Source organism: Pongo pygmaeus, chromosome 23 (assembly GCF_028885625.2).
Source record: "Pongo pygmaeus isolate AG05252 chromosome 23, NHGRI_mPonPyg2-v2.0_pri, whole genome shotgun sequence".
NCBI classification, from domain to species: Eukaryota; Metazoa; Chordata; class Mammalia; order Primates; family Hominidae; genus Pongo; species Pongo pygmaeus.
In genome coordinates, this window is record NC_085931.1 from 54,676,640 (window position 1) to 54,691,956 (window position 15,317).

The 15,317-nt window shown below is 39.9% G+C and overlaps 1 protein-coding gene across 4 annotated transcripts in view; it reads right to left on the bottom strand.

The window, feature by feature from the left end:
- The window catches only part of EFCAB6 (EF-hand calcium binding domain 6), a 300,279-nt gene that overhangs the window by 195,659 nt on the left and 89,303 nt on the right, over positions 1 to 15,317 (bottom strand). For all 4 annotated transcript variants that reach the window (XM_063663109.1, XM_054470030.2, XM_054470029.2 and 1 more), the window contains one exon: positions 254 to 378. In XM_063663109.1, coding sequence (XP_063519179.1) covers positions 254 to 378 — 125 coding nt within the window. The remainder of the gene's footprint in view (positions 1 to 253; positions 379 to 15,317) is intronic.

The following is a 15,317-nucleotide window of genomic DNA, read 5'->3' on the forward strand; positions in this document are numbered from 1 at the left end:
TATATGTCTTATTAGAGTTAGTATGTGAGTAGCACAAAGGATGTACTTAAAAATTAATTTCACATCACCATCACTATTATTGATGATCAATGTATTGCTGTTATTGGGAGGTAGAGGGGGTCTCAGTATTGGAGGAGACATAGGTAGGATCGAAACAAATTTTAGAAATAATGTGTAAACCTAATAGTTTTCAATATTGTTTACTTTGCAGTGTTTACTCTGTAGGTAATTGTGGCTTAGGAAAACATCTTACTTCTAGACAAAAGTTCCTCTCAATGTCATCCAAGGAGTAGTTTCTCCAGATATCTTCAGATGATGCAGAACCGAGCAAACGCTCCTTTTTGGAATTTCTGGCTTGTTGATTCTCCAATGAGACCTCTGTTGAAACAAAATAGCTTCAGCTTATCAACATTGTCAAAGGTTAAACATTTAAATATTGTTTCATTTTAATCATTACTTGTTTGGTAAAAAAGTAAGGCTTGAATAAACCAAGAAAATGATGAACCATCTGATTAATGGTGTTGAAATAACTGGCTAAACATTTTGGAAAAAATAAAAGTAATCATCTACTCACTATCTTACTCTAGGATAAACACTAGATAGAGTGAAATGTACACTAAATAGAATAATACGACCATAAAAATAGAAGAAAATTAAGATGACTATTACATACTACATAATCTTTGTGAGAAAGCCTTGCCAAGGAAAACACTAAAGCCAGAATTTATTTAAATAAAGGATAAGTCTGACAACATAATACTTGATTTTTGTTTGGTTAAAAAAAAGCCACAAGTTAGCAGTGAAAAAATCATGAGTGGAGAAGAACTATTGTTAATATACATGAGAAATACAGGTTAATTTTCATAATATATGAGTGGCTCTTATGAAACAATAAAATAAATATAAACATCCAATAGAACAGTAGACTAAGGTTATAGACAGATAATTCACATAAAAAGAATTTTAAAGCATCCAATAAATGTATGGACTACTCAAGCTCATTGATAATTTTTAAAGTCTTATTAAAACAAGTTAACATTTTTTTCTACTGGTCAAACAGGCAAGGAGTAAAGGGAATAATAAGAACCAATTCTGGCTTGTGTATAAAAACTTGGTACTTGAATATGCTTAAATCCTTTTCTAGAGTTTTGTACTCATGGAATAATAGGACTACTCACCGAACTCACATAGATAAGGATATTTTTTGCACTTTTCTTTATAAGAGAAAAAAATGAAACAATCTAAATGCCCATTCATAGAAGATGAATTTTATAAATGAATGGTCCATCAAGCCTATGAAATACTACACAGACTTTAAAAACAAAGATACATGTCTAAATTAACGGATGTGGGAAATGTTCTTTGCTATATATTGTTTCATGATTTTAAAGGGATAATTAGAATAATTTCATTTTAACACTTATTTTGTATATTTTTCTATGCATCCACCCATCCATCCATCCATCCATCCATCCATCCATCCATGTAAGCATCAGAAACAAAATCTGAGAGGATACTACATGAAAAAGAATACAGTGGTAGGATTCAGGTAGTAGAATTATACAGGATTCTTATTTAGTGTTTTTGTGTTTTCTGGCTTTTTTGAAACAAGCATGTATTATTTTTATAATAAAAGAGAATGAAATAAATCTAAAATATAGCCATTTTCTTTTTCAAAGTTGACTGCAAAGAATCACAAATGGTTTCCCAGATTTATTTCCTAAAATGTCTGCAAATACGCTTCAGCCAAATTAAGCACACTTAATTCAGCTGCAGTTAACAAACTGCCAGTCATCTGGAATTCCATTTCCTGGCTCCAAAAAAGAGAAAGGGGAGAAAAAAAAGATCCCTCCGGGCTACACAATAAAAGACAAAGTTGGTCTTCAGAACTTGGTCGTGGCCAGGCACAGTGGCTCATGCCTGTAATCCCAGCACTTTGGGAGGCCAAGACGGGCAGATCACCTGAGGTCAGGAGTTTGAGACCAAACTGGCCAACATGGCGAAACCCTGTCTCTACTGAAAATACAAAAATGAGCCGGTCATGGCAGCACACGCCTATAGTCCCAGCTCCTCCGGAGGCTGTCAGGAGAACTGCTTGAACCTGGGAGGCGGAGGTTGTAGTGAGCTGAGATCATGCCACTGCACTCTAGCCTGGTGACAGAAAGAGGCTCCACCTCAAATAACAGTAATAATAATAATAATAATATCAACAAATTTGGTCTTGGTCTGGAATTCTACAGCCACAGTGGGCTGAGCATTTGAAACCTGGTGTCTCAGGACCTTCGAGCCTGCAAGAGCCCTCGCTGAAAGATGAGGAAGCTGTGTCACAGAAGCGGGACCTGAAGTGGTCTAGCACACAGAGGCCTCCAGCCACTCTTGGACACCTCATCCTGTTCTCAGTCCACCTGTGACACTGGTGCTTTCACGGCACATTTCGGGAAGCCCACTGGGGCTCTGTTTAAACAACATGTCTGGCTTGGAAGGGTGGAGAAGGGATTAGGGTGTGAGGCCTGCCCTGGGGAGCTCACGGCCCGCAGGTCTGTGCACACACCCTGTGGCTGCTCTCACAGGCTGGCTGACAGCACTCGGTACAGTGTATTCAGTGACGCCTCTCACACCACAATTCTACCAGCTTTCATTCTCCAGGGCAGCTTGATAATGCCTGCAACCTTCTGATTTTCTCAAAATTTCCTCTGAAGGATGATGCTACCTGATTTGAAACTGGGTAGAGAAGCAATCCAAAGCTTACAGTGTGGTTTATGTCCACTGCAGGCGAAAGGAAATCTGCTCCCCAGCATCTTTCTTCACGTGCCCAAATAGATGGTGCTTTTCATAAGCAAGATGGTGGTAGCTTATTAAGAACACAAACGGAACCAAAACAGAAGTTCGCAAAATTAATAGAATACATTGTTCCACATTTAGAAAAGTCAGAGATAAAAGGTTGCTGCAAATATATGAACTAGCGACTCTCTTACAGAGGTGAGAACAGCATCAAACCTCTAACCAGCTCTTGGTAATTTGTTCTTATATAACATATTTTCCCCCAAAAAATTTGCTGACTGGCTCTCCCACTTACTAGCTATGCAATGGTGTGCTTTTGTTTCCTTATTTGCAAGAAGAGATAGAAAACAGTACCTTTGTCATGGAACTGCTACCTGGATTAGATGAGCTGATAGAGGTACATGCCCGGCACTTGGTAGATACTCAATAGAATAGGTATTAGCTACGTATTGATTCATAATACTGTTTCAATGATAGGAGTCATGGAAGAGCAGTATCAATCAGTCAGAAAACTCAGAACTCAGATGACAGAAATCAGGAGCAAATTACAAAAAACATGATGTCAGGTATAAAACGTTGTATTATTAACTAACAGCCACCATGAAATTTGCTAAGAGAATAGATGTTACGTGTTCTCACCACACACAAAAAAAGGTATCCATGTGAGGTGATGGAGGTGTTAACTAATTTATTGTAAGAAACATTTCACAAAGTATATGTATATCAAATCACCACATTGTACATCTTAAATACACACAATTTTAACTTGTCAGTTATACCTCAATAAAGCTGAAAAAAAAATCATTTCAGAAATGAAGACTAGGCCAGGCTCAAGGAAAGGAAAGGAAAGGAGACTAAGCTGGGCACAGTGGCTTACACATGTAATCCCAGCACTTTGAGAGACTGAGGCAGGAAGCCAGGAGTTCAAGACCAGCATGGGCAACAAAGCAGAACCTGTCTCTACAAAAGATTTAAAAAAAAAAAAAAAGTCAGGCACAGCAGCATGTACCTATGGTCCAAGCTACTCGGGAGGCTGAAGCAGGAGAACTGCTTGAGCCCAGAAGTTCAAGGCTGCAGTGAGCTATGATCATGCCATTGCGCTCCAGCCTGGGTGACAGAGCAAGACCCTGTCTCTAAAAAATAAAATAAGATAAGAAATGAAGACTAAACTATAAGAAACACAAGAGCAAATAAACACAATAGTAATAGAAGGTGAAATAAAAGTTATATCATGGGAGGAAACAAACAAGGGAGAGAGGGAGGAAAAGAACGAGGAAGAGAGGAAGAAAGTAAGAAAAAAGGGAGGAAAAACGACTTGCGAGGAAGTTGTGGTGTAGAAGAGAAGAGACGGGGAAAAAAAGATCCTAACTTTTGGATAGGGGATCCAAAAGATACAATACACATGATATGAATCACTGAGAAGAAAACCAAACAATGGAATGGAAAAAATACTAAAAGTCACAATTCAAGAAATTAAAGAGGAAGTCCTAGCCAGAGGAATCAGGCAAGAGAAAGAAAGAAAAGGCATCCACTTAGGAAAAGAAGAAGTCAAACTGTCTCTCTTTGCTGACAATATGATTATATACCTAGAAAACCCTAAAGACTCTGCCAAAAGGCTACTAGAACTGATAAATCATTTAAGCAAGGTTTCAGTACACAAAATCAATGTATAAAAATCAGTGGCATTTCTATACATCAATAATGTCCAGGCTGAGAGTCAAATCAAGAATACAATCCCATGTGCAATAGCCACAAAGAAAATAAAATACCTGAGAATACAGCTAACCAAGGAGGTGAAAGATCTCTACAAGGAGAAGTACAAAACACTGCTGAAAGAAACTAGAGATGACACAAATAAGTGGAAAAAATATTCTATGCTTATGGATTGAAAGAATCAGTATCATTAAAATGGCCATACTGCCCAAAGCAATTAACAGATTCCATGCAGTTCCAATCTAGCTACCAATGTCACTCTTCAAGAATTAGAAAAAGCTATCCTAAAATTCATATGGAACAACAAACAAAACAAAACAAAACCCAAAGCCCAAATAGCCAAAGCAATCCTAAGCAAAAAGAACAAAGCTGAAGGCATCACTCTACCCAACTTCAAACTACACTATAAGACTACAGAAACCAAAACAGCATGACACTGGTACAAAAACAGACACATAGGCAAATGGAACAGAATAGGAAACTCAGAAATAAAGCTACTCACTTAAAACATCTGATCTTTGACAAGGCAGACAAAAATAAGCAATGGAGAAAGTTCTCCCTATTAAATAAATAGTATTGGGATAACAGGCTAGCCATATGCAGAAGAATGAATCTGGACCCTTACCTTTCACTATATATAAAAATTAACTCAAGATGGATGAAAGAATTAAATGGAAGACCTCAAGCTATAAAAATCTAGAAGAAAAACTGGGAAATATCCTTCTCGACATCAGCCTTGGCAAAGAATGTTTGGCTAAGTCCCCAAAAGCAATTGCAACAAAAATAAAAATTGATAAGTAGGGCCTTCTTAAACTAAAGAACTTTTCTTCCACCATGATCAAGTGGGCTTCATCCCTGGGATGCAAGGCTGGTTCAATATACGCAAATCAATAAATGTAATCCAGCATACAAACAGAACCAAAGACAAAAACCACATGATTATCTCAATAGATGCAGAAAAGGCCTTTGACAAAATTCAACAACCCTTCATGCTAAAAACTCTCAATAAATTAGGTATTGATGGGACGTATCTCAAAATAATAAGAGCTATCTATGACAAACCCACAGCCAATATCATACTGAATGGGCAAAAACTGGAAGCATTCCCTTTGAAAACAGGCACAAGACAGGGATGCCCTCTCTCACCACTTCTATTCAACATAGTGTTGGAAGTTCTGGCCAGGGCAATTAGGCAGGAGAAGGAAATAAAGGGTATTCAAATTAGGAAAGATGAAGTCAAATTGTCCCTGTTTGCAGATGACATGATTGTATATCTAGAAAACCCCATTGTCTCAGCCCAAAATCTCCTTAAGCTGATAAGCAACTTCAGCAAAGTCTCAGGATACAAAATCAATGTACAAAAATCACAAGCATTCTTATACATCAATAACAGACAAACAGAGAGCCAAATCATGAGTGAACTCCCATTCACAATTGCTTCAAAGAGAATAAAATACCTAGGAATCCAACTTACAAGGGATGTGAAGGACCTCTTCAAGGAGAACTACAAACCACTGCTCAAGGAAATAAAAGAGGATACAAACAAATGGAAGAACATTCCATGCTCATGGGTAGGAAGAATCAATATCGTGAAAATGGCCATCCTTCCCAAGGTAATTTACAGATTCAATGCCATCCCCATCAAGCTACCAATGACTTTCTTCACAGAATCGGAAAAAACTACTTTAAAGTTCATATGGAACCAAAAAAGAGCCCGCATCGCCAAGTCAATCCTAAGCCAAAAGAACAAAGCTGGAGGCATCACACTACCTGACTTCAAACTATACTACAAGGCTACAGTAACCAAAACAGCATGGTACTGGTACCAAAACAGAGATATAGATCAATGGAACAGAACAGAGCCGTCAGAAATAATGCCACATATCTACAACTATCTGATCTTTGACAAACCTGAGAAAAACAAGAAATGGGGAAAGGATTCCCTATTTAATAAATGGTGCTGGGAAAACCGGCTAGCCATATGTAGAAAGCTGAAACTGGATCCCTTCCTTACACCTTATACAAAAATCAATTCAAGATGGATTAAAGACTTAAATGTTAGACCTAAAACCATAAAAACCCTAGAAGAAAACCTAGGCATTACCATTCAGGACATAGGCATGGGCAAGGACTTCATGTCTAAAACACCAAAAGCAATGGCAACAAAAGCCAAAATTGACAAATGGGATCTAATTAAACTAAAGAGCTTCTGCACAGCAAAAGAAACTACCATCAGAGTGAACAGGCAACCTACAAAATGGGAGAAAATTTTCGCAACCTACTCATCTGACAAAGGGCTAATATCCAGAATCTACAATGAACTCAAACAAATTTACAAGAAAAAAACAAACAACCCCATCAAAAAGTGGGCGAAGGACATGAACAGACACTTCTCAAAAGAAGACATTTATGCAGCCAAAAAACACATGAAAAAATGCTCACCATCACTGGCCATCAGAGAAATGCGAATCAAAACCACAGTGAGATACCATCTCACACCAGTTAGAATGGCAATCATTAAAAAGTCAGGAAACAACAGGTGCTGGAGAGGATGTGGAGAAATAGGAACACTTTTACACTGTTGGTGGGACTGTAAACTAGTTCAACCCTTGTGGAAGTCAGTGTGGCGATTCCTCAGGGATCTAGAACTAGAAATTCCATTCGACCCAGCCATCCCATTACTGGGTATATACCCAAAGGACTATAAATCATGCTGCTATAAAGACACATGCACACGTATGTTTATTGCGGCATTATTCACAATAGCAAAGACTTGGAACCAACCCAAATGTCCAACAATGATAGACTGGATTAAGAAAATGTGGCACATATACACCATGGAATACTATGCAGCCATAAAAAATGATGAGTTCATGTCCTTTGTAGGGACATGGATGAAATTGGAAATCATCATTCTCAGTAAACTATCTCAAGAACAAAAAACCAAACACCGCATATTCTCACTCATAGGTGGGAATTGCACAATGGGAACACATGGACACAGGAAGGGGAACATCACACTTCGGGGACTGTTGTGGGGTGGGGGGAGGGGGGAGGGATAGCATTGGGAGATATACCTAATGGTGGATGACGAGTTGGTGGGTGCAGCGCACCAGCATGGCACATGTATACATATGTAACTTACCTGCACATTGCGCACATGTACCATAAAACCTAAAGTATAATAATAATAAATTAAAAAAATAAATAAAAAGAAAGAACTTTTCTGCACAGCAAAAGAAACTATCAATAAACAGACAACCTACAGAATGGGAGAAAATATTTGAAAAGTATGCATCTGACAAAGTCCTAATATCTAAAATCTGTAAGGAATTTAAACACAATATCAACAAGCAGAAAACAAATAACCCCATTAAAAAATGGACAAAGGACATAAACAGACACTTCTCAGAAGAAGAAGACATACACATGGTCAACAAACATATGAAAAAATGCTCATAATCACTAATCATCAGAGAAACGCAAATTGAAGCCACAAGGAGATATCATCTTACACCAATCAGATTGGCTATTATTAAAAAGTCAAAAAAGGCAGGGCATGGTAGCTCACACCTGTAATCCCAGCACTTTGGGAGGCCAAGGTGGGCGGATCACAAGGTCAAGAGATCAAGACCGTCCTGGCCAACACGGTGAAACACCATCTCTACTTAAAAAAAAAATTAAAATTAGCTAAGTGTGGTGGCACGTGCCTGTAGTCCCACCTACTTGGGAGGGTGAGGCAGGAGAATCACTTGAACCAGGGAGGCAGAGGTTGCAGTGAGCCGGGGTCGCGCCACTGAACTCCAGCCTGACGACAGAGCGAGACTCCGTCTCAAAAAAAAAAAAAAAAAAAAAAGTCAAAAAACAACAGATGCTGGCAAGGCTACAGAGAAAAGGGAACACTCAGGCATTGTTGGTGGGAATGTAAATCAGTTCAGCTACTGTGGAAAGCAGTTTGGAGATTTCTCAAAGAATTTAAAACAGAGCTACTATTCAACCCAGCAATCCAACTACTGGCCATATATCTAGTGGAAAACAGATTATTATGCCAACAAGACACATGCACTCCTATGTTCATTGTAGCACTATTCACCATAGCAAAGACATGGAATCAACATAGGTGCCCATCAGTGGTGGATTGGATAAAGAAAGTGTGGTACGGATATACCACAGAATACTGCACAGCCATAAAAAAGAATAAAATCATGTCCTTTGCAGCAACATGCATGCAGCTGGAGGCCATAATTCTAAGCAAACTAACACAGGAACAGAAAATCAAACACTGTTAGCTCTCACTTATAAGTGGGAGCTAAACATTGAATACACATGGATATAAACATGGGAACAACAGACAACAGGGCCTACTAGAGGAGGAGAAATGGAGGGGGTGTGGATTGAAAAATGACCTATTGGGTGCTATGCTCACTACCTGGGTGCAATATACGTGTGTAACAAACCTGTACATGTACCCCTGTATCTAAAAGTTGAATTTTTTTAAAAAAGAGACTCAGATGAAAACCTAAATAGTATACAATAAACTCAGGGAATTTATTCAGATGAAAACCTAAATAGTACACAATAAACTCAACCTTGAGTACCTAATATCATGACATAGTCTAGCAAAATGTATTGGGTTTTAAATTTTTTTAAATTATCAGGGCATCCAGACAAAAAGATCAAATTACGAATAAGGAAAACAACATCAGATTGTCATCAAACTCTTCCTCCACAAAATTTTATATTATCAGACAATGGATAAGGATATCTAAGATACTTAAGGAAAGACAATTTGAGGCAAGGATCTTATATCCAGAAAAATACATTTTTCTTTTCCTTTTTTTTTTTCTTTTTTCCAGACAGAGTCTTGCTCTGTCTCCCAGACTAGAGTGAAGTGGCACAATCTGGGCTCACTGCAACCTCCACCTCCTGGGTTCAAGAGATTCTCCTGCCTCAGCCTCCTGAGTAGCTGGGATTACAGGTGTGCACCACCACGCCTGGCTAATTTTTTTATTTTTAGTAGAGACAGGGTTTTGCCATGTTGTCCAGGCTGGTTTTGAACTCCTGGCCTCAAGCCATCTGCCCACTTTGGCCTCCCAAAGTGCTGGGATTACAGGTGTGATCCACTGCACTCGGCCTGGATTTTTCAAGTATTAAGGCCACAGACAAACACGATTATGTAAGAAATCAAAGAATATCATTTCCATGGTGATTTGCTGAGGAATCTACTAGAAAATATGATTCAAATAACCAAAATGACTGGAAAGAAAAATGTAAGAGAGAGAGAAGCAACTGAACAAATATGATCAAGGAAGCTGGGTCAGTGAGATAGAAAGATCAACTTCTTCATGACTTAAGAAGAAATTAGAAGGTAAATCAAAACTTAGAAATGGCCTTTGAACTGCTCTGGACAGCACCACAGGCAACCTTTGGAGATACTGTGAGTTCTGTTCTAGAGCACCATGGTAAAGTGAATAACACAAAAAAGCAACATGAATGTTTTGGCTTCCCAATGCAGATAAAAGTTACGTTTACATGATACTATATTGTCTATTAAGTGTAATATCTTATATCTGAAAAAAATGTACATGCCTTAATTTTAAAATATGATGAAAAATGCTGATCATCATCTGAGCCTTCAGTGAGTCATAATCTTTTTCTTGGTAGAGGGCCTTCTCTTGATGTTAATGGCTGCTGACTGATCAGGGTGGTGGTTGCTGAAGATGGGGTGGCTGTGGCAGTTTTTTTTTTTTTTTAAAGACAGGGTCTTGCTCTGTCACCCAGGCTGGAGTGCAGTAGTGCTATCACAGCTCACTGTAGCCTTGAACCCCTGGGCTCAAGTGATCCTCCTCCCTCTGCCTCCTGAGTAGCTGGGACTGCAGGCACGAACCACCATGCCCAACTAACTTTTGCTATTTTTTGTGGATACAGGGTCTTGCTATGTTGCCCAGGCTGGTCTCAAACTCCTGACCTCAAGAAATCCTCCTGCCTTACCCTCCCAAAGTACTGGGATTATAGGCATGAGCCACTGGACATTTTAAAAAATAAGAGAACAATAAAGTTTGCTGCATCAATTGGCTCTTTCATGAAAGGTTTCTCTGTAGCAAGCGATGCTGTTTGATAGCATTTTAGTCACAATAAATTTCTTTCAAAATTGGAGTCAATCCTCTCAAATTCTGCTGCTGCTTTATCAACTAAGATCATGTAATATTCTAAACTTTTTGTTGTTATTTTAACAATGTTCACAGCATCTTTACCAGGAGTAGATTTCATCTCAAGAGACCACTTATTTTGCTCATCCATAAGAAACAACTCCTCGTCCCTTAAAGTTTGAACAAAAGATTACAGCAATATAGTCACATCTTCAGGCTCCACTTTTAATTCTAGTTCTCTTGCTATTTCCACTATGTATACAGTTACTTTCTCCACTGAAATCTTGAACCCCTTAAAGTCACCCATTAGGGTTGGAATAAACTTCGTCCAAATTCCTATTCATGTTGATATTTTGACCTCCTCCTATGAATCAGAAATGTTCTAATGGCATCTAAAATGGTAAACCCTTTCCAAAAGGTTTTCAATATTCTTCCTAGACTCATCAGAGGAATCACTATTTATAGCAGCTGTAGACTTACAAAATGTATTCTTAAATAATAGGACTTGAAAGTTGAAACTACTCCTTGATCCATGGGCTCCAGAATGGATATTGTGTTAGCAGGCATGTAAACAAAATTAATCTCCTTGTACATCTCCATCAGATCTCTTGGGTGACCAGGTGCACTATTAATGAACAGTAATATTTTTAAAGGAATCTTTTTTGAGCAGTAGGTCTCAACAATGAGCTTAAAATATTCAGTAAATCATGCAGTAAACAGATATGCTGCCATCTAGGCTTTGTTGTCCCATTTACAGAGCACAGGCAGAGTAAAATTAGCATCATTCCTAACAGCTGTAGAATTTTCAGAATGGTAAATGAGCATTGGCTTTAACCTAAAGTCATTAGCTGCATTAGCCACTCCCAAGAGGGTCATCCTGTTCTTTGAGGCTTTGAAGCCAGGCATTGACTACTCTCTAGCTTAAGAAAGTCCTAACCAGCATCTTCTTCCAATACAAAGCTATTTTGTTTAAAATCTGCTGTTTAGCACAGCCACCTTCATCAATGATCTCAACTAAGTCTTCTGGATAACTTGCTGCAGCTTCTCCATCAGCACTTGCTGCTTCATCTTGGACTTTTATGTTATGGAGATGGCTTCTTTCCTTAAACCTCATGAGCCAACCTCTGCTAGCTTCCAACTTTTTTTCTACAGCTTCCTCACCTCTCTCAGCCTTCATAGAATTAAGAGAGCCAGGGCCTTGCTCTGGATTAGTCGTTGGTGTAAGGGGATGTTGTGGCTGCTTTGGTCTTCAGTACAGACCACTCAAACGTTCTCCATATCAGCAATAAGGCTGTTTCACTTTCTTAATATTCATGTGTTCATTGGAGTAGCACTTTAAATTTCCTTCAAGAACTTTTTATTTGCATCTACAACTTGGCTAATTACTTGGCACAAGAAGCCTAGCTTTTGACCTATCTTGGCTTGCGACATTCCTTCCTTACCAAGCTTAGTCATTTCTAGCTTTTGACTTAAACTGAGTTCCTTTCACTTGAACACTTATAGGCAATTGTAGGGTTGTTAATTGGCATAATTTTAATATTGTTGAGTCTCAGGGAAAAGAGAGACCTGAGGGGAATGAGAGAGATGGGGAATGGCCAGTTGGTGGAGCAGTCAGAACACACAGAGATATGCCTGTATTTTCTTCTTTGTTTGGTTGATACCCTGGGGCCTGTCTGGATTCATTGGCTTTCTGGCTTTTTCTAAACAAGTTAATAAGAGGGGAATTCAAAGTAGCCAATCCCTGGTTCAAATAAAACTATTTCCATCACAATCCAACCATCTTAGCCCATTTTGTGTTGCGGTAACAGAATATCTGATACAAGGAATATCTCTTAAAAGGAAAGAGGTTTATTTAGCTCATGGTTCCACAGGCTGGGAAGTTCAAGATTGGCCAGCCACATCTGGTGACTTCTGATGAGGGCCTTATGCTGTGTCAAAACATGGTGGAGAAATAGAACAGGAACAGTCCCCAAAGGCAATGGGCAACCCTGCCCTGTGACATTGCAAAGCTTAGCCTATGACTCCGCTCTGATGGGTTGGAGCTGCACACTGTTGTCTACAGCTTTTCCACATGGACACTGCATGCTGCTGATGGCTACAGAGTTCTGGAGTCTTCAGGCTTGCTCTAGCTCTGACCCCTCATCTCCACTCAGCATTGCCCTAGTAGGGGCTCTTAGCGGTGACTCCACCCCTGCAACAAGTGTCTGCCTGTGTCCTCAGCCTTTCTGGTACATCCTCTGAGATGTATCAGAAAGGTGGAGCCCACTATGCCTCTATAGCTCTTACATTCTGCACACCTGCAGGGTTAGCACCTCATAGTGTCAAGGCTTACTGCTTACACCTTCCAGAGTTATGGCATAAGCCACATCTGGGCCCACTTGAGCCACAGTGTGCTGCCACCAAGCTTTACAGCTTGTACTTTTCAGAGGGGCACCTAAGCCACAGCTGGGACCAAGGGGCCCTGCACCAGAATGTGGGGGGCAGAGTCCAGAGATGGCCCTGGGCAGCAAGCCCATCAAGTAGGCTTTTTAGTGTAATTGTCAAAAACCATTCTGCCTTCCTATAGCTTTGGTTCTGTGATGGGAGGGTCCTTTCTATTTATGCTAATCTGTTTAACAATGAGTCACTCAGCCACATCCTTATTTTGCTCTCATGAACATGCTTTTTTCATGCTGCATGTGGCCAGGCTGCACTTCCTTCAGGATTGTAAGTTTTATCTTTGTCATCCCTTTGCTTTCAAATCTCACTGCAAGTGGCCAAAAGTAACTATGCACCACCTTGAACACTTTGCTGCTTAGAAATTTCTTTCACCAGCTATCCTAGCTCAGCACTCTCAAGCTCAGCCTGTCACACCACCCTATGGCATGAATGCAATGCAGCCAAGTTTGCAACAGTATAACAAGGATGGCCTTTACTTTAGTTTCCAGTACTTTGTCCCTCATTTCCATCTCAGACCTTGTCAGAATGGTCTTTACTGTTTACTGTCAGTATTTCTTTTTTCTTTTTTCTTTTTTTTTTTTTGAGAGGGAGTCTCGCTCTGTCTCCCAGGCTGGAATGCAGTGACATGATCTTGGCTCACTGCAACCTCTGCCTCCTGAGTTCAAGTGATTCTCCTGCCTCAGCCTCCCAAGTAGCTGGGATTACAGGCACACGCCACCATGCCTGGCTAATTTTTTTGTATTTTTAGTAGAGACGGGGTTTCACCATGTTGGCCAGCCTGGTCTCGAACTCCTGACCTCAAATGATCCGCCTGCCTTGGCCTCCCAAAGTGCTAGGATTACAGGCATGAGCCACCGTGCCCTGCCTACCGTCCATATTTCTATCGACATTCTGGTCACAACCAGTTAAGTAATCTCTGAAAAGCTCTAGACTTTCTCTTGTCTTCACTTCTTCTAAGCCCTCACCAGAATCACCCGTAATGCTTTGCTCATGGTAATCTAGGCTTTTTCTAGCCTGCTCCTCCAAATACTTCCAGCCTTTGCCAATTACCTAGTTCCAAAGTTGCTTCCACATTTCCAGTTATCTGTATGGCAACAACCCCACTTCTCTGTATCAAGTTTCTATCTTAGTCCTTTTTATGTTGCTATAACTACGTATCTGAGACTAAGTAATTTACAGAGAAAACAAATAGATTTATTTCTTACAGTTCTGGAAACTAGGAAGTCCCAGGTCAAGGGACTGCAGCTGGCTGGCTTCTGAGGCCCTCGTGCTGCATTGTAACATGGAAGAAAGCATCACAGGGCGAGAGAGAGGCACGTTGAGAGCCAAACTGGCTTTTTTTTTTATTTCATTTTTTTAGACTGAGTTTCATTCTTGTTGCCCAGGCTGGAGTGCAATGGTGCAATCTTGGCTCATTGCAACCCCCGCCTACTGGGTTCAAGCAATTCTCCTGCCTCAGCCTCCCACATAGCTGGGATTATAGGCATGCGCCACCATGCCCGGCTAATTTTGTATTTTTAGTAAAGATGGGGTTTCTCCATGTTGGCCAGGCTGGTCTTGAACTCCCGACCTCAGGCGATCCACCCGCCTTGGCCTCCCAAAGTGCCGAGGCCCAAACTGGCTTTTATAAAAGACTCACTGTTATGATAACCCATTAATCCATTCACGGGGGCAGAGCCCTCATGACTCAATTACCTCTTAAAGGCCCCATCTCTTAAAACTGCTACATTAGGGATTAAGTTTCAACATGAGTTTTGGAGGGGGCTAACATTGAAACCATAACACCAACCCACAAAGAATATGCTGACACCATGAGATTTACACTTTGGGGCTAAAGTTTTGAACTGGTAGGATGGCAGCCGGGAAGATGACGGGCTGGTGTCAGCAATTCAGCCTTTCCTACTACATACCAATAAACAGCCCTCTGTCTTGACAGCCTTAGTGTAGAGATTTAACATTATATACCCCATAAACCCAAACTACTATATCTTTATTTTAGAACATCCACAAAATGGTTTTGCCTCCTAACTGAGGGATTTGAATTTCAATGATAAAAGTTACAGGATAAGTATTCAATAGGAAAAATGATGGAACTAAGATTGTATTTTACGATGAATGCAGGATAGAAGACAGATTGGGATAGGCCAACAGGCTTTAGACTGTGGTACCAGTTAGGAGGCAGCAATAAGAATGTAAGCTAATGTTGTGGAAACAGGAATATACAGAATGACTGGA